This window comes from Danio aesculapii, chromosome 13 (genome assembly GCF_903798145.1).
Source record: "Danio aesculapii chromosome 13, fDanAes4.1, whole genome shotgun sequence".
NCBI classification, from domain to species: domain Eukaryota; kingdom Metazoa; phylum Chordata; class Actinopteri; order Cypriniformes; family Danionidae; genus Danio; species Danio aesculapii.
Window position 1 is genome coordinate 33,886,056 of NC_079447.1, and position 27,650 is coordinate 33,913,705.

A 27,650-nucleotide genomic window follows, 5' to 3' on the forward strand; every position below is an offset into this window, starting at 1 on the left:
TTGACTTCGACCTGATCTGAGATTAGACTGACTGACTCTCTCTCTCTCTCTCTCTAAACATGAGCGTCAGTTCAACACGGAGCAGCGAGGACATCGACGAGCTCGAAGCTGTAAGGTGAGCTGGTGAAACTAAATTTATTTTGTCAAACATTGACCAAAACTCATAAAATAATAAGAATATTATACAGGATAGTACGCGCTCGGTTGACTTATTTTAACTTCTCTTAAACTTGTTTGGATTGGGGTAAAGTTGGATTCTATCCCCACATTTGGACGTTCTCCTTAATATAATTTCAGAAAAGTATTCTTTGCTAAATTTTGCATATTAGCGGCCAATGATTATCAAAGTACATTGTTCCCAGTTAAATAGAACTAATGGTGTTGTTTTGAAGTCATATTTGCATGCAGTTTATTCAGACCGAATATTCAAAATAAACAATATAGAGACCATGTCACAAGTGTTCAGACATGAACTAATGTGCGAATATAAAACCAACTTTACCTCAATTTGTTTCAATCGCCTTCAGGTGTGTTGCCTTGATTCATCCCTCGATAGCCTATATTTATGTAAAAGTAGCTTGGAGCACCTGTGAAGAAAAAACGAGGAAAACAAAAACATGAAAGGCACAGTCGTGTTTGTAATTATACAGTTATTGGTTTGTAAAGGTTGTTTTGTAAAGTTACACCTGTAGGTTATTTGTTGTTGAGGTTCAGACGCGTGAGTGAAAGAACGAGGAAATATTTCTCAAACTTTCCACGTGATAACAATAAGCACATTAAATGCTATGTTATTACACAGAAATAAACCAGTTGCCCAAACTCGGTCCTGGTGTCCTGCATAGTTTAACTCCAACTTCCTTCAGCACACCTGCCTGGAAGTTTCTAGTATACCTGGAAAGAGCTTGATTGGGTGGGTCAGGTGCTTCTAATTGGGGTTGGAACTAAACTCTGCAGGAAATCTGCCCTCCAGGACCGAGTTAAGTCACCCCTGCAAATTAAAAATAAACCATTATGCTTTTATACAAAATAAAAATAAATTTCATCATATTTTATATTACTTTAAGAATGACTATATTTAGGATGTTTTTATTTATTTATTCATCTGTTTAGTTAGGCCTAGTGAGTTTAGTTATTACCAAAACAGAAACATTTGCCATAATTTACTCACCCTTTAGTTCTTTCAAACCAGCTTAAGTTGTTTGTTTGTTTGTTTGTTTGTTTGTTTGTTTGTTTTTTTCAAAGATAGTTTGAAGATTGTTGGAAACATTGGTTTAAACATTGGTATTCTAAGTTTTAAAACAAATATGCAAGTCAGTGGTTACAGGTTTCTACGAAACATCTTATTTTGTTTTCAACATTCTTTTAAAAATGTTTTCTTAGTCTTCTATGTGTAGGTTCAGTAATTTAACTTTTAATAATGTCACTCATAGGTTATTTTTTATTGAGTTTAAAGTGAAAAAGGCACATAAACATAGGATGCTGGGAAAAGTAGATTAGAATAAAATTTCAGATTTGCTCTCTTCAAATTAGGTCATGAGAATCGTCTTGTCTGTAAATAAGTGCAGAGGCTGCTGCAGTTTTTTCTGCAGTGTCCTAAAAAGGCCCTTTGACAATTTCAGGCCAAAAATCAGAGCAGAAAGGCTTAAATTTATAAGGTCATGACATTAAATATTTCGCTGCAAATTTAAAAAAAAATCTTCTTCAGAACATTGCTTTCCAGAAGAAAAATGTATATGTCCTCAAATCAAGATATAATTGCTTGAGATGGAAAATGAAGACATTAAATTGTGTTTTCTGTGACACTGAACAAAAATAAGAGTTTATGCTTGAAACAAGATTTTATTGTAGAATTACTTTTCCATTGAAATTTAACTAAATTGACCAAGAATTGTATAGTATTAATGCGAATGTACAATTCATTCATTAAATTTTTTTGGCTTAGTCCCATTATTAATCTGGGGTCACCACAGTGGAATGAACCGCCAACTTTTCCAGCATATGTTTTACGCAGCAGATGCCTGGAAAACATCCATACACACTCATTCACACACATACATTACGGATAATTCAGCTTACCCAATTCACCTATACCGCATGTCTTTGGACTTGTGGGGGTAACCGGAGCACGCAAAGAAAACGGGGAGAACATGCAAACTCCACACAGAAATGCCAACTGACCCAGGTGAGACTCGAACCAGCGATCTTCTTGCTGTGAGGTGAACATGTTAGCCACTGCACCACTGTGCAGCTGAATATACAATTAATGAACATATCAATAAACAAACAAACAAACAAATATTATTTTATTTTTCTTGTCAATCATTTTAATATTTTAGCAGTATTTGTTGTAAAATTTATCATTTGTGAACAGGGTGATTCTGTATTACAGCAAGAATCGAATAAACGTCATCAATAGCAAATACAATTTTTACAGCCATACATAAAATATCCATATATATTAAAGTAATTAAGATGAACACATGAATTGAGATCAGTCTGGTACTGGCAGCGAAAATCATTTCGGTCACACTTTATTTTGATGGTCCGTTTGTTGAATTCAAGTTACATTGCATCTACATGCCAACTAATTCTCATCAGATTATAAGTAGACTGTTAGGTTAGGGTTAGGGTTAGTGTAAGTTAACATGTACTTGCAAAGTTTCTTATAGTCAGTTAAATGTCTATTGAATGGGGCAGTATCAACAGATATTAAGCAGACAGTCTACTAATACTCAATGCAAAAAAACAAATAAGATACTATTGAAATTGTTAATGATTTGACAAGTCTAGCAGTTGATGCAGGTTTTATTAAGGTACATGTGGACGTTTTTTATACTTTATACGCAATCATTTATCATTTACTATACCTTTAAAAATAAAATATTCTGTTTCAACTATTGTACTGTTTGCTCATCAAAGTGAACTATTTAATGACGATTCAGGCACACGTTCAGGCACAATTACTCTGGTTTTAAAGTATGAATGTACTGAGAGACGAATGGATGTACAGTATGTGTGTGTGAGAAATGTTATATTGTGTTATGTGGATGCTGGCATAAATAACACCTTACAGTAAGTTTTTGTGTTGAAATGACCACTCTCTTTCTTTCTCTGTAGCTGGTATCATTATGATTTGTCCCGGCATGCAGCTGAAGCTCTTCTCCTTTCGAATGGGGTAGATGGGAATTTTTTACTCAGAAACAGCAACAAGGGTGTTGACTGCTTCGCCTTGTCTGTACGGTAAGAAGTGTCCTCTTTGGATGTCACCTAATCTGAATCATTTTGACACAAAAGTGCAGTATGCACAAAATATATTTCAACATTTTCATTGTGTGTCCTCAGTTCAGATGATGAAGGAAAAGTTCTGCCAAACTACATAAAATTTACCTTAACAGCATACGTGCGTACATGGGAAAACATATAACGTGTTATATTGTCCTTTAGTAAATAAAAAATATCTTTTGAAGCATGTAAAGTCCCACATAGTGCTTTTTAAAGCGATTTAATTTTTGTTTTGGAGGATTACAAGTGCCAATAAATTGTGAAAAACAAACTATAATATCTATTTCACATCAACAAATTTCTCAGTGTTTCAAATGAGTCAGTTCTGCTCTGATTAGCAGGATGGTCCAGTCCAGATTTTACAGCTGGTGTCAAAACTGTAGTACAGTAACAATAATATAGATTTCAGAGTATCTATTGGAGCTTGAATGGGGCGGCTCTGTATTTGTCTGTACACATTCAGTTATGAAATACATTCTAATGTGTAGGTTTGATCTTAAAAGTCTATGTGTTTTATTTGAGTATATTTATGTACATTCATTCATTCATTATCCTTTGGCTTAGTCTCTTATTTATCAGGGGACGCCACAGTGGAATGAACCGCCAACTATTCCGGTATATGTTTTACGTTACTGGGGTGACACCCACACATTCTTGCATCCACACATACACTCATACACTAAGGCCAATTTTGTTTACCCAATTCACCTGTCTTTGGACTGTGGGGGAAACCTGAGCACCTTGAGGAAACCCACAGGAACATGGAACTCCACACAGAAATGACTACTGGTCCAGCTGGGACTCGAACCAGTGACCTTCTTGCTGTGAGGCGACAGTGTTAACCACTGAGCCACCGTGCCACTCATGGACAGTACATCAAAGTGAATAGGGATATTGACTTTCATGTTGCACATCATTCCCTTGTAGCAAACTCATGGTTAGAGGCACGTGATTAATAATATTGTGGTAGTAGAAGGACCTCCACTTCAAACATGGAAGTAAATAGTCAGACTGAAAATTACAATAACTGAAAATTACAAAAAAAAATTCAGTGGTTTAATTTCCACGGATTAATTGTTCACCTAAACAGTAGCAATGTGCTCTAGCCAAATAAACATTGTAAATTTAGATTCCACTCAGACGTTAAGCATCATTTCATATTAACAATTTTGAAAACATTTTTGCTGCTTATTTGTTTTTTGTTTTTTTGTTGAAATCCTGATTTGATTCACAAGAATGGCATTCATTTGATAAAGACATAGTTTGAAACAAATTTTTTTAAATTACTGAGCGAATTTTTAAATGGTAGTGTATGTACACCATGTATAATATCTTCAGCTAAACATACAGTGGGTATGAAAATATTGAAAATTAAAATAGACCCCCTTACATTTTTTTACTCTTTGTTAAATTGCAGCCATTTGCTAAAATCATTTAAGTTACGTTTCCTCATTAATGTACACACAGCACCCCATATTGACAGAAAAACACAGAATTTTGACATTTTTGCAGATTTATTAAAAAAGAAAGTCTGAAATATCACATGGTCCTAAGTATTCAGACACGTTGGTCAGTATTTAGTAGAAGCACCCTTTGATCTAATACGGTCATGAGTCTTTTTGGGAAAGGTGCAACAAGTTTTTCACACCTGGATTTGGGGATCCTCTGCCATTCCTCCTTGCAGATCCTCTCCAATTGTCAGGTTGGATGGTAAACGTTAGTGGACAGCCATTTTAGGTTTTTCCAAAGATGCTCAAATGGGTTTAAGTCAGGGCTCTGGCCGGGCTATTCAAGAACAGTCACAGAGTTGTTGTGAAGCCACTCCTTCGTTGATTTAGCTGTGTGCTTAGGGTCATTGTCTTGTTGGAAAGTAAACCTTCAGCCCAGTCAGGTCACTCTGGAGAAGGTTTTCATCCAGTATATCCCTGTACTTGGCTGCATTCATCTTTCCTATGATTACAACCAGTCGTCCTGTCCCTGCAGTTGAAAAACACCCCCACGGCATGTTGCTGCCACCACTATGCTTCACTGTTGGTACTGTGTTGGACAGGTGATGAGCAATGCCTGGTTTGCTCCACACAAACCGCTTAATATTAAGGCCACAAAGTTCTATCCTGGTCTCATTAGGCCAGATAATATTATTTCTCTCTATCTTTGAGTCATTTGGGTGTTTTTTTAAGTGTCTTGCACAGAGGAGAGGCTTCTGTCGGGCCACTCTATATAGAGCCCTGACTATTCAGGGCTGCAGTGATGATTGACTTTCTACAACTTTCCCCTATCTCCCGACTGCATCTCTGATGCTCAGCCACAGTGATCTTTAGGTTCTTCTTTACCTCTCTCACCAAGGCTCTTCACCCCTGATTGTTTGACCAGCTCTAGGAAGGGCTCTATGAGGCCACTGTACTCTTAGGAACCTTTAGTGCAGCAGAATTGTTTTTTGTAATTACAGCCAGATCTGTGCCTTAATTTCCACAATTCTGCCTCTGAGCTCTTCAGGAATTCCTTTGACCTCATGATTCTCATTTGCTCTGATATGCATTGTGAGCTGTAAGTCCTTACTATATGTAGATAGATGGCTTACCTAATCAAGTCCAATCAGTATAATCAAACACAGCTGCACTCAAAAGGTGTAGAACCATCTCAAGGATGATCAGAAGAAATGGACAGCACCTGAGTTAAATATATGAGTGTCACAAAGGGTCTGAATACTATAGGACCATGTAATATTTCAGTTTTTAATGTTTTACAAATCTGAAAAAACGTAAAAAAAAATTACTTGAATTATTTTAGCAAACGGTTGCAATATAACAAAAGAAGAGGAATTTACGGGGGTCTGAATACTTTCCGTACCCACTGTATCTGAACTTTGTTTTGTGCAACAATGTAGGATGTCACCATTAAATGTCTCATGTTCTTTTGACCTTTTATTAAGCAAGCCATTTAAAAAGTCAAACGATGAAACAATGTGCTTTTTCTTTTAGCCCCATTTTTTCCATTTCTCTTAAATTCTGAGACTCTTTGGTTTACAAGTTTTTCAGTTCCCTTTTCTCTTGTAAGCGTCAGTTGTGAAGCTCACTGCTGTCTTGCATCTTCAAAATGACATTGTTACTCCCGCTGTGGAAGGTATAAATCAGAAGCTGACTCACAAAGCCCATCTCACATCTCTGTGACTGATTTGTTTTTCATCTCCACGCTTTTTTCAGAGCAAAGGATTCAGTGAAACACTTTCATGTCCGCCGGCAGTTTGGCAGATATTGCTTTGGCTTCAATGAATTTCCTTCCCTACAAGATTTTTGCAGTCACCTAGCCAATCAGCCCTTGCTAGGCAGTGAGACAGGTTGGTGGTGCGCTTTTAATTTACAAAATCAGCACTGCTTTTCAGTGGCATAGTGACCCTGTTTTCTGTTTCACTCCTACAACCGAAGGAAATCTGATAGTGCTGCGGTTCCCATATCCACGGCAAGTGGAAGAGCCATCGATTTATGAGACTGTGTGTGTGCATACTGCCATGCAGACTGGCCGACATGAGAACGACCTGGTGCCTAATGCTCCAGCAGTAAGTCAAATTCATAGCATTCCAACACACTATGAATCATCAGCAGAAAATAATCTGCAGCCTGCAGTTGATGTCCAGCTGCATTTTCTTCATTTATGACAGGGTTTCTGCAGATTTCACCAAGTCAGATTTAAAACGAATTTTTAAGACTAGTATGAATTAAACTTCAGACTTGCTAAAGTTTTTTCTAATGGCCTGTAGAAATTATTTTTACTTGCCCCATAAAAAAAATTAAATGTAGTTAATTCTTAGACATATTTTAAATGTGTAAAACAAGCACACTCTAGTTATGAACACATATACTTTTATTCAGTATAATTTTCTTATATACTATATTAACCTAAATCGATGCATAACAGTCTATCCATGTCAGTGAGCTCACCAGGTAGTTATAAATACATGAACTGTTAAACAAATGTTATTGTAAGAAAGCTAATTAAACCATATTGGTAAATAGAAGTTTTATTGAGATGGATTGTTGGAACATAGTAAAAAAACACCATTTTAAAATGACCTTCGAATGAATTTAAGGGCCCTCTCATACACCCAGCACAATTAGGCGCAAGACGTGTTTGGCGATTTGTTGCTATTTTCAGACCAGCGCAACCCTAATTTTCACGTTTTGCGCCACGTCATTTAAATAGTAAATCTATGTGCGCCATTTTGTGGACTCATGGGTGTGTTGCTATTTTGAGGAACTGATATAGACCACACCGTTGACCAACTAAAAGCTGGTCTAAAGTCCAGCGCAGAGCGCCTATGCAGGTTTGAGCACTTAATACACACAGGATGTACAGCAATTCACAAATATATTTACATATGAACAGAAATCTATGAAAAAAAATAAAGGATTAAAATGTTTAAAAAACTATTATGTAACAAAAACAATAACCTTCATGCACGGGGGGCGTGTTTTAGTTTATTTATGACAATTTTTATTATGATGTTATTATTATGAGTATTATTTATTATATGTATATTTATATATTTTTTAATAAAAACAAGTTTTGATTTGTCCACCTGTCAGGTTTTGGAGACGTATGAATCACCATATGGGGCATAAGAATAGTGTGTTTGGATATAACTCAGTTTTTAACTACACTTCGTTATTATTGTCCATTTATTCGTTTGCTGGAAATTAAAACTGAATTTAGAAATAGTTTTGAAAAGATCTTTGCTCTTAGCAAACAAATGTCTTTGCTCTTAGCAAACAAATGATGTCTTCAGTGGAGTGCGTACAACACAGTTGCCTCATTAACGAAAGTAAAGGAGTAAAGTAAAGAGTAAAAGTAAAGTAAAGAGAAAGTAAAGAGGCCGAATGGAGGAGGCTCATTCTCGTACTGCAGATGGTCTGTTTAACTGTTTTCTCGATACTAAAGCGTTCAGTTTTTCAGCTTACAAAGTCCGCCATGTAAATAGCGAATGCACCATGGCGCGACGCAACTGACTCTTAAAGGAGATGAGACTTTGATTGGTTTAATGCACGTTATGATTAAAACACACTCATAACTCATGAAGAGAATAAGCACAGCCCTGTTAGACCATGCGCCATGGCGCAAACTGTATTTTTCCGTCCTTAAAATAGCAAAAGTGAATTCGGACACAGTCTTAATGCTTTTTTACCTAAATCATTAAAATAGAACCCTAAGACTTTTAAAACCTTTTTTAATATTTAAGTAATTTTACTTTTTAACTTTTTGAGACCCCATGAACTGCATGAGGGCAATTAAAAGATATTTGACATTAAATGTATCTTATCTTGAACTTGAATTTAATCAAGTATTTCAAGTTGAAACAAGCTGCATCTGGCATTAGTATTGTAAGAAAATTGTGAGGATGTCTTGAAGATCTCAATGAAGAAGTTTATTCAGCATAGCAGACTCAAAGTTCAGTACATGGCAATACCTTATGTTTAGCGGAGTCAGAGTAAACATAATCATTCTTAAACGTAAACCTTTAATGTAAATGAAGCTGCTCCATAGCTGTCGTCACAGCTGAGACACCCCATTGTCAATAGTGCAGAGGCAACACAACTGCTGACTTATCTTTTCTATAATCATTTATTACTTTTGGGAAATGAGAATTAACACACAATTTGGAGTGGAAGTTGAGTCGAGGCAGACTAATTTCATGCACCATTGACACAAATTGTTTAATTGTGCTGCTTGTAGATACAGGGTTTTATAAAACAATTTCATATGCAAAGTAGACTGCATAAGCTAAAGAAATGTCAAAAATTAAAAAGAGGATTTTATAACTGGGTAGGGCTGGTGTATTGTGACAAAATACATATTGTTGATTATTTCTTTTGTTCCTGTAATAATGATAATTAGAATATAACTAATAGAATACATACAAAGAGTTTCCATTATTTTTCCCCATCAATGTTTTGAATGAAAATCTGAAAAATGTATTAGACATGAATCAAAACCACCAGCTACAAAGTTTTGTAGCTGCAGAGCTTTATAAGCACTGCATTACCATCTTTAAATCAAAGCATAAGAAGCAAGGAGGACGTTTGACCAAAACACAAAGGTACAAGTTATTACTTTAATTAGGAAAAGAACTTTTAAGCATCCCAGCTAAATATGGATTTTGGCAAATTTTCTATTTGATAACTGCAACTCTGATCTCTGATTTTTTAAAAGAAAAGTTGAATGAATGTGAACAGTTCAGTTACACAATTGATCTTCCCTATTGAGTAAATGAATAGATTATTTACTTCCAACTTCCCGTTTTTTGCAGTCTGTAAAGACTTATACAAAGTACAAATACTTCTGATTTGGCCATTTGATTCATGAGCGCAGCAGAAACACATATGATTGGTGTTTAATGACCATTTTGACTAATTATTCCCCACCTCCAGGCATATTAATAAAAAAAAGTTCATAATTAAGCTAAAGTTCAGCTAACACATTCAGCTTATTTCAAGATATCACACTTAGATATTGCTTGATAATAATAGCAGGTTTGGCATGCTGTCCCAGGAGAGGGGCTCCCACCTGGTCAATGAGCATGTAAGGGGGTACGAGATCAGGTAGTTCTCGAGAGCTCTCCCTGGTAAAAAAGGAAAGGGTGAGATAGGGTGGATCCTTCAAAAACAAAGATAAGGGACTAATACTAGAGTTTGAAATAATCCAATTGGTTTACTAATGTTGATGAAAGACCAGCCGCGATCATTCATATCACATACTCCTCTCAACATTAGTTGGTGAAACTTCACTTCTCAACACCCCCATTGATGAGACATATTAACCAGGTAATTCAGATTAGTTAAGATTTATTGAATGTTATATAATCTATGAGCTCTTCAACAATTCAGAGTTAGACTATAAGAGTGTTTTAGAAACGTGCAAGTGAAAAAACTAAACAGTGAATGTTTAACATTCTGTTCATTCCAGCAGTTCTGAACAAAGAAAAACATCTCAGTTCTCCTTTGAATCTCCACACAGTAAAAAATCCAACTTGAAAAAAGTTAAAATTACTTGGGTTTGTTTGTTTGTTTGTTTGTTTGGCAAAAATCTGTAAAAATGTACAACTACATTTAAAATGTTTACTAACTTAAAATTTTCTTCATTAAGTTAAAAAGATCAGTTTTGTGAGCAAAACTTTGCAAGTTCACCCAAAAAAGCTTCTACCAACTTGTTACTTTGTTGAGTTAATCTCAGACCTCCTCACTTGAAAAAATAAAGGTTGCGGTATTTCTAACCCTAACAAAAACAACAAAAATAATAGTAGCACCAATAATAGCATTGTCATTATTATTAACAACAACAACAAAATACTATACTGCAATAATGCTGATGTCATTTGAAATTATTATTCATTTGTGTTTATCTTTTTCACAGCTGCAGAAAGCCTTTTAATGTGAATTTTCATCTCACAATTACTTAGTTCGCTCTACAAAAAAAACACTTAGCGCATGTGGTATGTTATTTTGTATTTAACTATTATGTATATGTATGGACGTTTTTTTCTAACAAAATTAAAAGGAAAATTTAAATGCCTAAAAAGATCAAATAATAAATCAAACTTTCAAAACAACTACACAAATGATAAATCAAACACTCAAACGATCAAATAATAAATCAAATACATTCTCAAATGAGAAATAAAATGTATTTGATATTTAATATTTATGAACCACTCAGTAAAATCCTGTAATAATTAAATGACAAATCAAATGCTCAAACTACCAGTTCCTGGTTCCTCCTGATTACACACACACAGCTGGAAGCTCATGATTGACTGATTACTATAAAGACACGTCATTCACACAGACTCTTTGCTGATTCTTGTTTTTTACTGTGAAGCATTACAAAGCTTCTTCCCCTGTTTGTCCTGGCATGTTTTGATCCTTGTCTTGTTTACCGTTATAGTTGTTTTGCCTCCTGCCCTGTTTCTGATTCTGTTTCTAATAAATGTTTTGTTAACATTTGTCTCTGTTTTAGTTTTATTTATTTTCAATTGAACTATGTTTGTTTGTTCTGATAAAATAATATTTCTCAGTACCAATTTACAAGTTTTTTTTGTTCACTCTACTTCAGACACTTTAGGTCAGTGTGATGTTTTCAAAAGTTGAGTAAACAAAAAAAACGAAAGGAAAGAAGGATTATGTTTTTAGTTCACTCAACTCAAAAAAATGTTCAGCTGGCACAACTTATAAAGTTTTGTTACAGAGCAGTTCACCTCTCCAGAAAACTAATAATCGTATGGTAACCCAGCTAAATGTTTTTTGTATTACTGACAAATAGTTTTAGGACAGCGCAGCTAATGTTTTCAAAAGTTGAGTGAACAAGAAAAAAGCAAAAGGAAATAAGGATTATGTTTTTTGTTGTTGCTGTTGTTGTTGTACTGGCTTAAAAATTTTACAGTGCAAGCAAGAAATTGTGAATATTGGCAATGGTGAATGATGGCAGCTCATGCTGTGTAGCGTAATAACAGAATGTAAAATAAGTTATTTTAAGCGAATTTATAAAACAACACCCCTTAGCTGTTATAAATTCATTGTAAAACAAGGCTTATTGTATATAATATGATTCAATTCCATCTGGCACCAATTTTTAAGTACACGTATATGTAATTTAATTTGTGCATTAAATTACAGGGACAATAAATACTGTATATTGTAATCACTCGTTTTGTTCTGATTTAAGATCATCTTAAACCTGACACAAAAACAAATGTATATGTTTTGATGTTATTTTAATATCTTTTACATATAATCATGTTGAAATAATGGTTTTGCTGTTATGTGTTTCCAATATTTGCATATTAACATCTATGTTGATCCTGGAACATCATTTTTGTTAAAAAAAATTTATCTATCCCTATTCCCTAGCCCTAAACCCAACAATAACTGTGAATTAATCCCAAAATCAGAGTTAATGATAGTTGGATAACAATTATGTAGAAATGCATAAACCTAAGCCTAAACTTAACATAAACTATAAACTTATCCCTTAATTCTGATTGACTGATTGGAATGTTGTTCCAGGATCAACATAGATGTTAATCCGAGAACATGTCCTACTTGATGAAATCAGGTTGGTGGCTCTTTGGCACTCGTTTAATTGTTGAGATGGTTTTTACATCTAATTAAGTTCCATTCATGCAAAATAATATAACGAAGCACATCAATTTTGAATGAAAGTACCACATTTTTCTCTTATATTTAATTTATGCTGCATTTTCATCATTATTTGCTGCCATTTTATCCAACTCAACTTTCGAAACAACTTTTATCAGAAATCAACTATTAGCACAATATTTGGTTAAAAACAAATACTCGCATACAGTGAGTGGCATTTATCTCTGTATTTATCTCTGTGTAAGTAGTTCTGTTTCTTCTTCTGAAATTTTTAATGTGTGTTTATGTTGTCAACAGCTTGGAACTAAAGAAGGTTATCTGGTTAAGCAAGGAGCATTTATCAAGGTAAGCTGTGCTCTACATCCTTCAGTCACAATATACTGTATTATTCTTCTCTTCTTATTGTGCAGTGATGCCCAGTCATTTTCCCCTAAGGGATGATTAAATGAGTAATCTTGGTCTATCCAGTGTATTGACAGTAATTATAAATTCTAATCACTTTCAGCATTGGAAACCAGTTTTAAACTATTAAGGCAAATTGTGACTGGGTTAGACTGGATCTAGAGTAAACATGTTAGCTGACTAGATTCCTCTTTATTTGTTTTCTGGGCAGAACTGGAAGCAGAGATGGTTCACACTGAATAGATATGAACTGAAATATTTCAAAGACAAAATGGTAGGTCCATGTACTTTATGCAGTAATAATTGGATAAGAATTATTTATCTCATAGAAAACTCTCTCCTTAGTTTGTGGAGCCGATTCGGACCCTGGACCTGACGGAGTGCTCTGCTGTCCAGTTCGATTACAGTCAGGAAAGAGTAAACTGCTTCTGGTAAGACATTTATCATCATACACCTGCACTTTGAGATATCATAGCTCTGTATTATCTCCTTAATCATTTTACTTTACTTATTGAGCATCTGAGATTGCCGAAATTTTAGTAAACATGCAATAATTATAATTAGCTGTATTTTCTGGTGAAGAAGAACTCTTTAAATGAACAAAGTTGACTCTATTGTTACTTGATGATTGTATTTTTGATAGCATCAGGCATGTATAAAAAAGGGATATTTAAATTGATCCATTTTAATTTTTAACTTCCTTAAAAACAAGCTGCAATTTCTGCTTGCTGAAATAAACAGAGGCTTAAAACAGACAAGCCATCACATTGCTGCAAATGACTCAGTTCCTGGAGGGCCGCAGCCCTGCACAGTTTACTTTCGTCCCTACTCCAACACACTTACATGGCTGCATTTACACTGCATGGTTCAAGTGACTCAATTCCGATTTGTTTCTCTCATGTGGCCCATGTACGTGTAAGCAAGAAAAAATCACATGGATTCCGATTTACACAAACCAGTTTCAGGCCTTGTTCATATGTGAAAATTTATCCGATATTAATCGCATCCGTGCCCTCATGTCTGCAGTGGAAGCAGATTTTCACCTCTCAATGCGAGTCACGCATCATTAAAAACCTTAGCGAATTATGTCAACTCTGGGCACAGTGTGGGCAGATGCGGCTCTCTCTGGGTTGCCAGTTCTGTCTTTATCGACCTCATCTCTACAGTCAGACTGTGAGCCTGTATTTGGTCATTGTTGTTCTTAATTTACTGTCCTTTACTGCACTCTGCATGTTGCTGTGGTATAATCTTAGCGAATTATGTCAACTCTGGTGCTTTCAGTTCAGCACAGACCTTGAGAAACGAGCTGTCAAATTCTGGAAACACGTAAAAATGTGTGACCCCAACTCTTGACAAAAGCCCCCTGATTCGGATGGTCCTGAAGCTGCAAACACAAACCAACACAACAAATATGACTAACAGCAGGCAGCAACAGGACACGGACATGCTCATCCACAGAATTAATCCCAATCAGATGATAAATGCACGAAAAGAATAGGATCTGATTTACTGGAATGAAGCAGCCAGAAAACAAAGCAAACTTCAATGTTATTTAGACCTAAATAGAGATTATACCACAGCAACATGCAGAGTGCAGTAAAGGACAGTAAATTAAGAACAACAATGACCAAATACAGGCTCACAGTCTGACTGTAGAGACGGGGCCGATACAGACAGAACTGGCAACCCAGAGAGAGCCGCATCTGCCCACACTGTGCCCAGGCAGAGGTGGAGACGGAGGAACACTTCCTTACTCACTGCACAAACTATCAGCACATCAGAGAAACATTCTACCCAAAACTACAGAGCATTTACCCACAATTTACTGAGTTAGATAATAAAACACACCTCCAGTAGTACTACTAAGTACTACAACCTCATAGTTTTTACTACAATACATTAATGCCTGTCACAAAAAGAGAGAGAAGACCAATAAAAACATCACACACATACACGTGCAAACACACACACACACACACACACACACACACACACACACACACACACACACACACACACACCTAGATTATTATAAATGAATCACTGTAAATATACTGATTATTATTGTTTTTATTACTGTTTTATCCTAATATGTTGATTGTTAAATAAACAATTTATTCTGATCTATTATTATTTTTGTATTGATTTGTATGAATAATATATATTGAATAATAATATGATATATTAAATAATAATATGATATATTGAATATTAATGTGATATATTGAATAATATGATGTATTGTTGATATTTTACTTAATTGTTATATATAAATATATTTTTTTTACTACTACTATTTACTATGTTTACTGTTTTATTATATATGTATACTTTTATTTTACTTTTTATGTAAACTTTAGAACTGCTTTGGCAATACATTTGTAACATTTGTCATACCAATAAAGCAACAATTTAATTTAATTTAATTTAATTTAATTTAATTTAATTTAATTTAATTTAATTTAATTTAATTTAATTTAATTTAATTTAATTTAATTTAATTTAATTTAATTTAAACAAGCTGTTGCATACATCACATGCATAAATCACGCCATGGACATTACATAAAGACGCCAACTGGTTTAAAAAGGCCTAGATTAAAAGAAGAATGAGAACTTTTTTTGTCATAATCTATAGTAAAACAACTTGTCAAAATATTTAAAAAATGACACCCTGCAAACAGATAACATACAGGAATAGAGAAAGTAAGCTCAGCTGTTTTTTTCCTGCTCATTGCACCTTTGCCGTGTGCTGTGTAAATACCATAGACTGTAAAAGATATGGACGCAGTATCCGTGACATCACCCATGCGTTTCTGAAGAACGCAAAAGAAGCTACAAGTGGCGTGGCCAACCGTCGCCATTTCGTTTGCGTGTCATCGCACCGACCGGGGGATACCAAACAAGGGCAAGGAAGCAGAGCGTGCGCGGAGCTATAGACGCCTGCCAGCATTTTGCTTAGATGGGCTTTTCTTTGGGAGAGCCGCTTAATACTTCATTACATGCGACTCGTTTGTGTTCTGACCACATGTGCTTGGTTGAACACTTTATCAATAAAGTGTTTAGTCTTTTAAAAACACTGTTGTTATACACTGAGCCACTAAGCAAAGCACAAATTACTTCCAAACACTTAAAATATAGTCTGTGTTAGTAAATGCAAGACTATTTATGATATCCAGGCATAAAACTGTATGACAGTCTTTCAGATTCTGGAGTGCTTTACAGGTCTAAAGAACTTTATAAATGATAAATGATCTTAAATAAAACAAATACATTTATAGATATGGTATACACGTATATAACTCACTCACCTAGCAAATGGAGGCCATGTGAATGGTTTGTGAGCACAATTAAGTGCACACAGCATGCCATATTATTTTGATAATTGTAGGAAATAATTCTAAAAGGCTATTGACTGTGTAAAGCCACATAAAGCAAAACAAAAATATGATGTATATGTCGAGTTCAGCGGCTTATCTGCCAGAATCAGCTGAGGTGAAGTGATGGTGACCAGCGAGACCTAGCTGTCACTCAAGTGGCCACGCCCTTAATTATGCAGACTTAATATAACTTAATATAAATGAAACGGATGAGTTATAAAAAAATTCACCCCCTCACCATTGTCATGAAGGGTGATATTAGCTATATACACCAAAATCGTTTTTTGTAAACACCTTTTTTCTGCTGTAAAGTTGCCCATTTTAACAGTGGGCTCGAAAAAAATCTGCTCTAATATGGAGCCAGGACTAGCGGAATTTCAATGAATTGCAATTTCAGTTACTTTCATATTAGCTTAACGAGGGAGAGCGGGAGTTTGCCGCTTGGTAAATACAGACAATCAGATACGAGTCACTTTTTAAAGATGTAAGGAGGTCATCAAAAAAATTGGATACATTCTCAAAATCGGAATTGACCATCAATATCTGCAGTGTATATGCAGCCAAACAAGCTTGAAGGACTCAGTTAGTTTGATCAGGTGTGTTTAATTAGGGTTGGAACTAAACTGTGCAGAGCTGTGGCCCTCCAGGAACAGGAACCTGTGGGATAGATGATCCATTTTGATAAAAAAAGCAAATATTCTGAAGAACAAAGAGACATTTTTTTCTGTTGTGAAAGATGTCCTGTTTGTTTTTACATCTGAAACTTCTGCAGTTGTCCAAGCAGAAAATAACAGTCTATTTTTGGAAACTGAAAACAAGTGTTGAAGTGAAGAGTGGAAGTTGATGCTTTCAATATACTAACTAAATGAAACAAAGTAAAATGTATACTGTACAATGACTAAGATATAATAATAGTATATAAGTAGGATGTGTCATAATATGTAATAGGACGTAATGGCAGTCATAAACCTAATATTGTGCAGTTAACATCGGTGTATCTGATTTTTTCTAAACGTAAGTGATGCTCAGAAAAGTGGAAGTACAGTCAGGAACTGCTATACATGGACTTCCTCCTGCCCACATATTTTCTGACGCTCAATTTCATGTTTTACTTCATTGTTAATTGAGGATTCTTCATTAAACTTTTGTTTTTCCTCTGTCTTCTTCCTGTAGTCTGGTGTTTCCTGAGAGAACCTTTTATTTGTGTGCAAAATCCGGAGCTGAGGCAGATGAATGGATTAAAATACTACGATGGAAACTGGTAAGAGGAACCTAAAGTTAACCATACAAAAAAATCCACTATGAATAATCAATATATACGTAATGTTTAACATTTCAAGTAGTGTCAGTCATTTCTATTCAAGTAGATAGGAACTAATTTGACCCCAGTGGCCCTTATACTATATATACATATAATATATATACTAACAGAAGACTTCATGTTAGTTCTTTTTTAGGAATTAAAGCAAATAGTAATACCTGAAAAGAACTTTACTGTTAACGAATGTCCAGACATCACCCATATGCTGGACAGATGCCAAGCCATCTCAACATTAAATCTGTAAAACATGCTTGTATGTTTTGCATGCATTAAAACAACATATACTTCAGACACTAATATCATCAGACACTAATAGTTAATTATTAGATCCTAGTACCTATAACATATAAGTTAATACTTAAAATTTGTGCCTTTTAGTAGGGCTGGGCGATTAATCGAAAGTAATCAAAATCGACATTGATAATGTAAAATCGATCAAATTTTCCAGGCCGATTTTTTTCAATTACTTTCCCTGTTTTGTGTGGAGTCACGTGACCCCGCTCTGATTTATACTTCTGTGTCGAGCACACACATATATGTTACAGCACAGCGCATACCTGCGCACTTATCAAAACATGTAACAACACATGGCGACAATGCGTAGCGCAGGCTTTGTGATTGGTCGGTTTGATATCGGTGACGAGCATAGATAGCGTGGATTAATTTCAGTTGAACGTTGAGGTTCAAAAAATAATCATAGGTAGTAGATAGATAGTCTGTGTTTCCTTTAATTATTTTAAAATCAAGTAATGCACCCTTCATTCAGAAACCTCTCACTTTATTTACTGTACAAAACTTGTCAGTAAACTATGAAGGCAAAGAAATTGAATTAATTAAATAATTGTTCAATAATAGTAATCGAGTCAAAATGTTTAATTAATTGAGAGGTAACACTTTATAATAACAACACACTATGAACCATTTATTAAGCATTAGCAAATAGTGAATTCCTTATTTGTTAAGCATTAACTCTACATTAACAAACATTAGTAAACAGTTTATAACTGCAGCTACAAATGCTGTAATCTTGACTTAAAAACACATTTATAATGAGCTTAATAGCTGTACTTTCATACTTTGTTAATGATTTATTTTTCATTATTAAATTACGTATTGCATTATTTACAAACTAGTTATTTAAGAGTAGTTGGTTGTTTTTTTTAAGATGATTCAGAATGAGTTAGTAAATGATTAATAAACTATTCAAATTAACATTTATAATTCTTATTATTTAGGCATATACCAATAGGTAATTTTTATGTTAATAAATGCTTTATTTCCTAAACTTCATGCAGTTTTGTGACCTAATCTAATGTGAGGGCTATTTATGCTTTATAAATCTCTTATAAATGACAATTAAATGCTCAGTTCAATTCTAAACAGGAAAAAAGTACATAAACAACATTATTCATTCCTATTCATTTGAAGACACACAAATGATACTGTACTTCAAATAAAAAAATTATCTTTGCAACCTTACCTAAAATAAAATTACTGTACAGGTTAAACATTGCATCTTATTATATTGTAAAATTATTATATTGTTGTTGTTTTATCCAATTTTATGTCATATTTTGACACTCCTGTTATTCAGCAATGTTTAAACTTTACAGTTATTTTACTTTTTTGATAAGATTGCAAATATTATTGTTCATTTGATACTGAGCCTTTAATTATCATTTATAAGAGATTTATAAAGCATATATAGTCCTCACTTTAGATTAGGTCACAACACTGCATGAAGTTGAGTTAATAAAGCATTTATTAACATACATAGTAACCATTACTATATGCCTGAATATTAAGATATATAAACGTTGATTTCAATAGTTTATTAATAATTTACTAACTCATTCTGAATTATCTTAAAAGCCACCAACTACTCTTAAATACAAATGGTTTGTAAATAATGCAATAGTTAATTTAATAATGAAAAATAAACCATTAACAAAGTATGAAAGTACAAGTATTAAGCTCATTTTAAATGTGGTTGTAAGTCAAGAATACAGCATTTGTATCTGCAGTTATAATTATATATAAGGTTTATTAATGTAGAGGTAATGTTTAACAAATAATGAATTCACTAGATGCTAATGCTTAGTAAATGATTCATAGTGTGTAGTTATTATAAAGTGTTACCGTGTCGGGCCATACTGCATGTACCATTTTCCTCTTAATAACAAAATAAACACAATTAAAATTGTTTTAAAAACAGTAGTAAAGAAAGCATCTAGTAATGCGATAATGTTTGCACAATCTCTGCAACTCAGGACACTTTCATTTAAATACGTCTTTAGATAGTAGATTCCTTTAAAGCATAGGTCTCAAACTCCTGGAAGGCTGCAGCTCTGCACAGTTTTGCTCCAACATTAATCAAGCACTGCTGATCCAAATAATTGAGGTGTTCCAAATAGTCTTGAACAGCTTCAATAGTTGATCTATCATCATAGAACTGGCAGAATTGCATATATGAAATTTTATTTAGACTTCAGAGAACAAATGTGATATGTGTTTATGTGAATTCCAGCACATACTCTATAGGAATTAAAGGAAACCAAGCTGTAGATGTTTTAGCTAAAGAGGCAATGAAGCTAGATGAAATTATGAAAATCCTATTTAGTAAATCATAAGCCAAATTTATAGTTAAGAATAACATTAAAACAATGGCAATATAATTGGGATATGGATATAACAAGCAGACACTGCAATAGAATTCAGGAGAAAGCTGGAAATTGGAGGAAAGGTAAAGGAAATAATAAAACAGAAGGCATAAAAACACGATTGAGAATGGGACACACAGGTTTAAATAAAACATTACATTTAATAGGGAAACATCCAACTGGCTTACATGATTAATTTAAAGAGGAGGAGTCAGTCAAACACGTATTATGTCACTGTCAAAAATTCATTATAGAAAGAGAAATATTAAAGAAATTATGAAGCAAGGACCTTTTGAAATGAGCATTAAAATTATACTTGGGGGACATAACAATGAAAGGTTATTAAATTATCTTAGAAGAGCTGGTCTAATTAGCATAATTTAAAAGATGTAAGTGGTTTGTGTGTGTTATTTGGGAGGTAGTTGACTCAGGCCCACACTCCAGTATAGTAGGTGGTGGTAATGCACCTTAATTTTGGTTGCCGACCACCAGTAAACAACAAAGAAGAAGATTAGTTGGATCAGCTGTGTTTGATTAGTGTTGGTAGCAAAACTGTGCAGAGCTGCGACCCTCCAGGAATTTAGCTTGAGACCTATGCTTTAAACTAAGCAAACAGCTTTGTAGTATTAAATTTAAACATGCCTCTTTCTTGTCTGTTCCTCTATTTTCTTGTATTTCCAGTCACAGGTCAAGAAAGGTAGATGATGCTCACGATGGAAAGAAGAAAAACTGGAGCAAATAAGAGTTGTGTGCTGCTGTCTTTGTGATTACACAAGATACATTAACTGCATAGGATTTCCCATGGAGCAGTTATAAAGAGTCTGGAAGCTGTGTTGGCATTCTAACTGACAGTAGGTTTTTGTTTTTGTGTTTACAGACACTGATTTTTTTTATTCTTCTCCAACCCAAGATATATTTGCAGCATGAAGATAAATGTACCTTTAAAGAGTGTCTGCTCCCAAACGTATCTAAATAAACCCTTACTATATACAGTATATTGGAAGTAACAATGCTTCCAGAATAAGACCTTATAATGATGATGCATTTTTGGGCCAAACTGGGTGTCCGTCACTCTTGGTTTTTACTAAAACAACATCTATATGTAAATCCACATAGAATCTGTGCAGAATTATCCACAGATCCCACCATTAAGTCTTTATTTACTAGTGTAAATGTGTGTAAATATATATTTATTCAGTTTTTATATTCATTTCAGTAATATGATTGAATAGTATGCAAGTGTTTATATGATTTATTTACAATACAGTTTGTAAAGTACATTTTTCTGTTTTTTAGCAGATATATTATGAGACTTGCTTTGTTTACCAAACAAGTGGAATTGTATTGTAAAGTTTAAATAAAAGTTATAGCGTTATTATTTTTGTATTTCATGTTTTAGGTTTTTAGTTGCTATACGCCCAAACTTTTCTGCAGAAATGTCAACATATGTCTGCAGATTCTATCTGGCACTGCCTATAAAATACTCCCAGTGGTATTTCTGCAGACAATAAGATCTGCGGCCAACAAAGGTTAATGATTCTTAAATATTTTGTTCATTAAGATAATCTGAAACATATCTGTAATTCAATTTGTAGCTTAAATACAATCACCAGAAGTCAAATATAAATCATACACTAATATAACATGACATCACAATCATCAAGTTTCCGGTCAATCTTTATTTAAAGCACATTTTGAATTCTTTGTGTGCGAGTAAATACAAAAAAGTGGAAACATGAGTACTTTTCCTGTTCAGTATGATGGTGTATGATGTCCTACTTGTTGCCAGCCGTATTTATAATAAATATGTCATATATTCATATGTCATGTATTATTACTAATGTCGTAATATAAAGCATTTCTGTTTTAAGCAGTTTCAGGTGTTTAACCATGAACACATTTGATTCTGGGTCAAGGAAACATAAGTGCTATATTTTGAGAAACGGTCTACAACGTCATCCCAGTAGAATGCTGGACATCACCAAAGTAAAAATGATAAATTCTCATTCATTCATTTTCCTTTAGCTTAGTCCCTTTATTCATCAGCAGTCACCACAGCGGAATGAACTGCCTACTTATCCAGCATATGTTTTACACAGCAGATGCCCTTCCAGCTTCACCCCAGTACTGGGAAACATCCTTACACACTCATTCACAATTCACTTATACCGCATATCTTTGGACTGTGGGGGAAACCGGAGCACCCGAACAAAACCCACGCCAACACAGGAGAACATGCAAACTCCACACAGAAATGGCAACTGACCCAGCTGGAACTCGAACCAGTGACCTTCTTGCTGTGAGAAATTTATTTCACGTGTTGTTTGGTGATCTTTATATTTTACTGTACATATATTTCAACTTCACCTCCCAAGAAAAAAGTGTACAATGTCAATAAATACACTTTATTTTTTTGTAAACCAACACTTCAGACACATTTATTAATTATGATGAGACAAAAAGGAGCAGGTTACATTCATAAAATACATACAGCATCAAGAGCATCCAACACAACAGCCAGCCAACAATACATATGTACAGATGTGTTTGCATGAACTCGAGCACCAGGACCTCAGATTGGACCGTGATATTGGCTCTGTTATCATTCAGGTGTCTGAGATGAACAACCGCTAAGCCACTTCCACCACCTGCCTTAGTTCTTCAATCAGAGGAACCAGCTCCTTCTCCAAACTGAAGATCAATCCTACAGAAGGAAAACCAAGAGGAAAACCTCAACTGATATTCATGGTTCCAAGCCCTGAATTTCTGTCATTTAGTCTTTTAAAGGTCTGGTGAAATTAAAGTTTATTAGAAGTTAGTTTTAGTCTGTTAGCTTTAAGAATATCTGTAAGCTAGTGTGCTCCAAAACAGTGATACAATTTACGTTTAGATATAAATCTGATATACACATCCAAAGCTTGCAATTTGTCACTTCCACCTACATGGAGAACGATTTTTTCCATGCCACCTCCTATTTCAGTTTGTCATCAAATCTTGACCAATTAAATGCTCTCTAGTTCTGACATGCCCCGCCCCATTCAAGATGCTTCTCATTTGATGCGCTTGATCACTACCACTCCCACTTGCAGAGCTAACAAAAAAAATGTAATAAAACGCTATTGGCTGTTTTTTTAAAGGGGAGGAGCTACTCTATGTCCCACCTTCTCTTCATTTTTCGGTTGAGATTACATCAAACATTGACTAAAAGTGCACATTTCAAAGCACTTCACGGCACCGTTACATGTAATTTATTCACTTCTTAAATGTAAAAAGCGACTAACTGATTACAGGCATAGACTCCAGAGATTTAATTAAATGCTAAAGCAAAAAATATTTCTATGTTTTATTTAAAGAGTTAATTAATGTTACCTATTTATGAACAAATTATTATGAAAGCAACATAATTACACTTTCATACAGAACACATTTATCCCAAATCCAAAACACTAGATTAAAATTCAAGCATTTCCAAGGACTTCCAGCACCCGAAAGAACCCTGGTTATTGTAATGTACAGAGGACATACATCAAACAGTGGAGATCAAATCAATTAATTGGAATTAATTGGTTTGAATTGTCTACACCAGTGTGTAAATTATGTATTGATTATCGGGGTTCTGCTTTTTTTCTGTTTTTATAAGAGCCTACACATACATGCATTTGAACCAAATTTATATATTTCAATGACATCTCATTTATTAATCAAACTTACTTTCTGTGTTTTCAATGAGTAATAAATGGACTCTTGCATACAGTAAACCTGTGATGGGCTATTTCAAAGACAGCACGTTTTTGGTATAAAACAGGAATTTTGCTGAACCAGGATAACTTTATTCCAGCTCCAAAAAATGTATGATAAGGAAAGATTGCTCATACTGTTTACTGTGTAACTTCCATGTGCAGGGTATAGGTGTGCAGGGTATAGGTGTCTAGTTTAATTTGACTTCGCCATTAGGCTAAATGTAGACAGAATATAGATTGAATTTACAAGAAAAAGTGTCTTTTAAAGATTTACTGTGGGCTAGATTTGTTTTTTCTGATTAAAAGTTATTAACTTATAAAAATAAGTTATTAATAATATTAACTTTTTATTATTAGTAGTAGTAGAATTCCAGATACAGATAAGTCAAAAAATACTTCCCAGACCCCACACACATCTAGTTTTGATATCCTTTAGGAAGTTCAAGCATTAATTAGGAGGGTCAAAACCCCCCTTTAATTTTCACCACACTAGCGGGTAACATCGAATAGGGCTAAGCAGTGATAATGACATTTACAAAATTATATGTTGTTCTTTAATCTTTATCTCTAAAGTACAAATGTCTCATTGTGACAGAGAGAGAAAGACTCACCTGTGTTAGCATTACTACTTGCGATAAAACTTATCACTAAGGGTAATCGGTTGAACTGTACAATCTGCCAATGAAAAAACAGCATACATTAAGATAAGAAATTCTGAGTAACTAGCAGATCAAATGCGTTTTGTGTCAAAGAAAGTACCTGATATGTGTTGTAGTAACAAATGATGCTCTTATTTTTGGACAAGCCCAGCTTGCTGCCTTGGTCAGTTGCCAAAGCAAAGGTAGACAAGAACGCAGGCCGCAGCGCATATTCAGGAGCATTGTCATTAGCAACTACAGTGGGCACAAGCAACATTTCTGAGCTTTACTACACAGGTACTGCAATTACTACACACATTATTATTTTATTTATACAGTTGAAGTCAGAATTATTAGCCCCCCTGAATTTTTAGCCCCTGTTTATTTTTTTCCCCAAATTCTGTTTGACAGAGAGAAGATTTCTTCAACACATTTCTAAAGATAATAGTTTTAATAACTCATTTCTAATAATTGATTTATTTTATCTTTGCCATGATGACAGTAAATATTTGACTAGATATTTTTCAAGACACTTCTATACAGCTTAAAGTGACATTTAAATGCTTAACTAGGTTCATTAGGTTAACTAAGCAGGTTAGGGTAATTAGGCAAGTTATTGTATAATGATGGTTTGTTCTGTAGACTATCGAAAAAATATATAGCTTAAATGGGCTAATAATTTTGACCTTAAAATGTTTTTTTAAAAATGAAAAACTGCTTTTATTCTAGCCAAAATGAAACAAATAAGACTTTCTCCAGAAGAAAAAATATTATCAGACATACCGTTTAAATTTCCTTGCTCTGTTAAACATCATTTGAGAAATATAAAAAAGAAAAATTCAAAGGGGGTTTAATAATTCTGACTTCAACTTTGTATATATTGAACATAAAAAGTAGATTTAATTTCAAGTAGATGCTTGAGCTATTCTTTCATCAAACAAACCTAAAAGTGACATTTGGGGGGAATTAATAATATTAATAAGAAGAAGACTTATTAATATTAAGTAACAATAATAACTGATCATAACATTATAATGATTTCTGAAGGACCATGTGACACTGAAGACCAGGGCTGCACAATATGTTTCAGCATCAATATCGCAATGTGCTCATTCATTCGCAATAGTCACATCACAAGTATGCGCAATTTTGACTGGATTATAATTCATCGTTTGCATGTGTTTTTGATGCCTGTGATTGTATAATGGCCTTAAATGCATTCAGGCATAATAAATTGTACCGTTTGTAAATTTAACAATGATCAATTTTATTGAACTATTTTTATTTTTTATCATTCGGTTACTGTACTTGAATACTGTTAGATTGACTTTTTCAATTGTATCGTTTTCTTGATTGTATTTATAGATTGCTATGCATGAAAATACTCACAACACATGCAAATACAGAAATGCACTGCAAATAGTACAGACCACATTGAAAATGTGTCAGGGGACCCCAAAAGGCTTATAGATTGATTATTATATTTTATGGAGATGCACTACCACTACAGAATCATCCCAATCGATCTAGCATTATAAATTCTTTCCAAATAGGGATATTCAAGTTATCTGGTGAAATTGTATTCATATCACAATATATATCACAAAATTTTTAAAAAATTCACAATGCTAGATTTTTCCAATATCGTGCAGCCCTACTGAAGACAGTAATGATACTGACAATCCAGCTTTGATTCAAAGGAATGCATTTTTTTTTTTTTTTTTGCTTTTTTACTGTTTCCATACATTTGACCAACAGTATACACAAAAATCTAAAAATCTGAGATCTGGCTTTCACCTTTGATTACAGGGACTCCATCTCTATCTGTCACCACAATTGCATGAAGTCCTTCAACACTGATGACAGATTTAAAGAAAATAAACCATCATTCATTACATCTGACAATGTAGATCTAAACATAAATAAAATGTGTCTAAAATCCAGGAAGAATCTCTTTACCTTGGTAGTTGTTTATACAAATAGCTTCTGAGATTCTGCAAGAATTAAGTCAAAACACATTATGATACTCGTGAGAAATTCTCTATCTGAAAATTAATTTACAAATATACTCACATCTGCCATATTCATTGGACTGATTATGTACTTCGCCTGATGCACACTGTTGGGAAAAAGTAAAGGACATTACGTTTCACAAAATCCATAATGAAAACTAACTATGGTTTTACTACAAATAAAACCAAACACCATGGCTACTGTAGTTAATCCATGGTAAACAAGAATAAATAGTAACAATAAACAAGAAACAATAGTAAACGTATAGAAATGGTAATCATAAGGTAGGAAAAACAAAATTACTACACGTTGACTGTAGTAAAACCATGGTTAATTTTCGTAGGAGATTATACGACATTAAAACAGAATCTTAACAGCATCTTTGGCAACATTTCTACTCTGAAAACTGGACTGACACAGTTTTAATGTAAGTTACTAGGACTTCTATGTTAAGCTGCTTTGACACAATCTACATTGTAAAGGCGCTAAATTATAGAAACAAGAATGAATTGACTTGAATACTTACTAACTGCTAACATTTCTAATCTAGAAACTTTTATAAACCCAGAAAATATCTATTGAAATCATAATACACAAAAGGCAACGTAATTACCTTCAACTGAACTCAATGCTTTATAAGTTCTTCTCTGACGTTTCTAAGCGAGCATCACATGACAAAACACACAAGCTTTTCCGTGTACGTCATATCCGTTAAAATGTCACGACAAAGTTGACGAGAATTATTGTATTAATCATTAATTTACCCATTCAATTTTATTTTACTTAACGTCTACCCAAACAGTAACGCAAAAACGGTTATTGCTGTTGTAGTGTCACAAATCGTATGCTGTGATATATTGATGTGCGCATGCGTATCCGCGCAGCTGTTTTTTATTTAATGCACGAACGACATATACAGAACAATGCTAAAGGTGTACAAAAACAAATATGAAAAGCATAATAGAGTTATAGAAACCTACAAAAACTCAATAGGTAAAACATAATAAAATAGGCAAATAAAGAACAAAAATATTACAAATAATGCTAGGCCTGGTTACTTAAACGTGTC

General features: G+C 34.0%; 2 protein-coding genes across 2 annotated transcripts; one reads left to right on the plus strand and one right to left on the minus strand.

Moving 5' to 3' along the window:
* dapp1 (dual adaptor of phosphotyrosine and 3-phosphoinositides) lies at nt 1-21,995 on the plus strand. Its single transcript, XM_056471207.1, has 9 exons — nt 1-115; nt 3,118-3,240; nt 6,486-6,619; nt 6,708-6,838; nt 12,726-12,773; nt 13,042-13,104; nt 13,176-13,261; nt 17,383-17,470; nt 20,872-21,995. The coding sequence occupies exons 1-9, from the start codon at nt 60-62 to the stop codon at nt 20,893-20,895; spliced, it is 753 nt and encodes a 250-aa protein (XP_056327182.1). The 5' UTR covers nt 1-59; the 3' UTR covers nt 20,896-21,995.
* A 586-nt stretch (nt 21,996-22,581) lies between these two features.
* Nucleotides 22,582-27,295, minus strand: lamtor3 (late endosomal/lysosomal adaptor, MAPK and MTOR activator 3). Its single transcript, XM_056471208.1, has 7 exons — nt 27,195-27,295; nt 26,642-26,687; nt 26,528-26,562; nt 26,366-26,424; nt 24,690-24,823; nt 24,542-24,605; nt 22,582-22,894 (listed from the first exon to the last, which is right to left on the minus strand). The coding sequence occupies exons 2-7, from the start codon at nt 26,654-26,656 to the stop codon at nt 22,821-22,823; spliced, it is 381 nt and encodes a 126-aa protein (XP_056327183.1). The 5' UTR covers nt 26,657-26,687; nt 27,195-27,295; the 3' UTR covers nt 22,582-22,820.
* Nucleotides 27,296-27,650: the final 355 nt, after the last annotated feature.

Excerpts from the sequence above, each read along its gene's own strand:
- dapp1 (XM_056471207.1), top strand. The coding sequence starts at position 60 with ATGAGCGTCAGTTCAACACGGAGCAGCGAGGACATCGACGAGCTCGAA. Across the intron at positions 116-3,117 it reads GACGAGCTCGAAGCTGTAAG|CTGGTATCATTATGATTTGT; the intron begins GTGAGCTGGTGA and ends CTTTCTCTGTAG. Across the intron at positions 17,471-20,871 it reads AAATACTACGATGGAAACTG|TCACAGGTCAAGAAAGGTAG; the intron begins GTAAGAGGAACC and ends TTGTATTTCCAG.
- lamtor3 (XM_056471208.1), bottom strand. Across the intron at positions 26,425-26,527 it reads TTGTATAAACAACTACCAAG|TGTTGAAGGACTTCATGCAA; the intron begins GTAAAGAGATTC and ends ATCTGTCATCAG. Across the intron at positions 24,606-24,689 it reads GTTACTACAACACATATCAG|ATTGTACAGTTCAACCGATT; the intron begins GTACTTTCTTTG and ends TTTCATTGGCAG.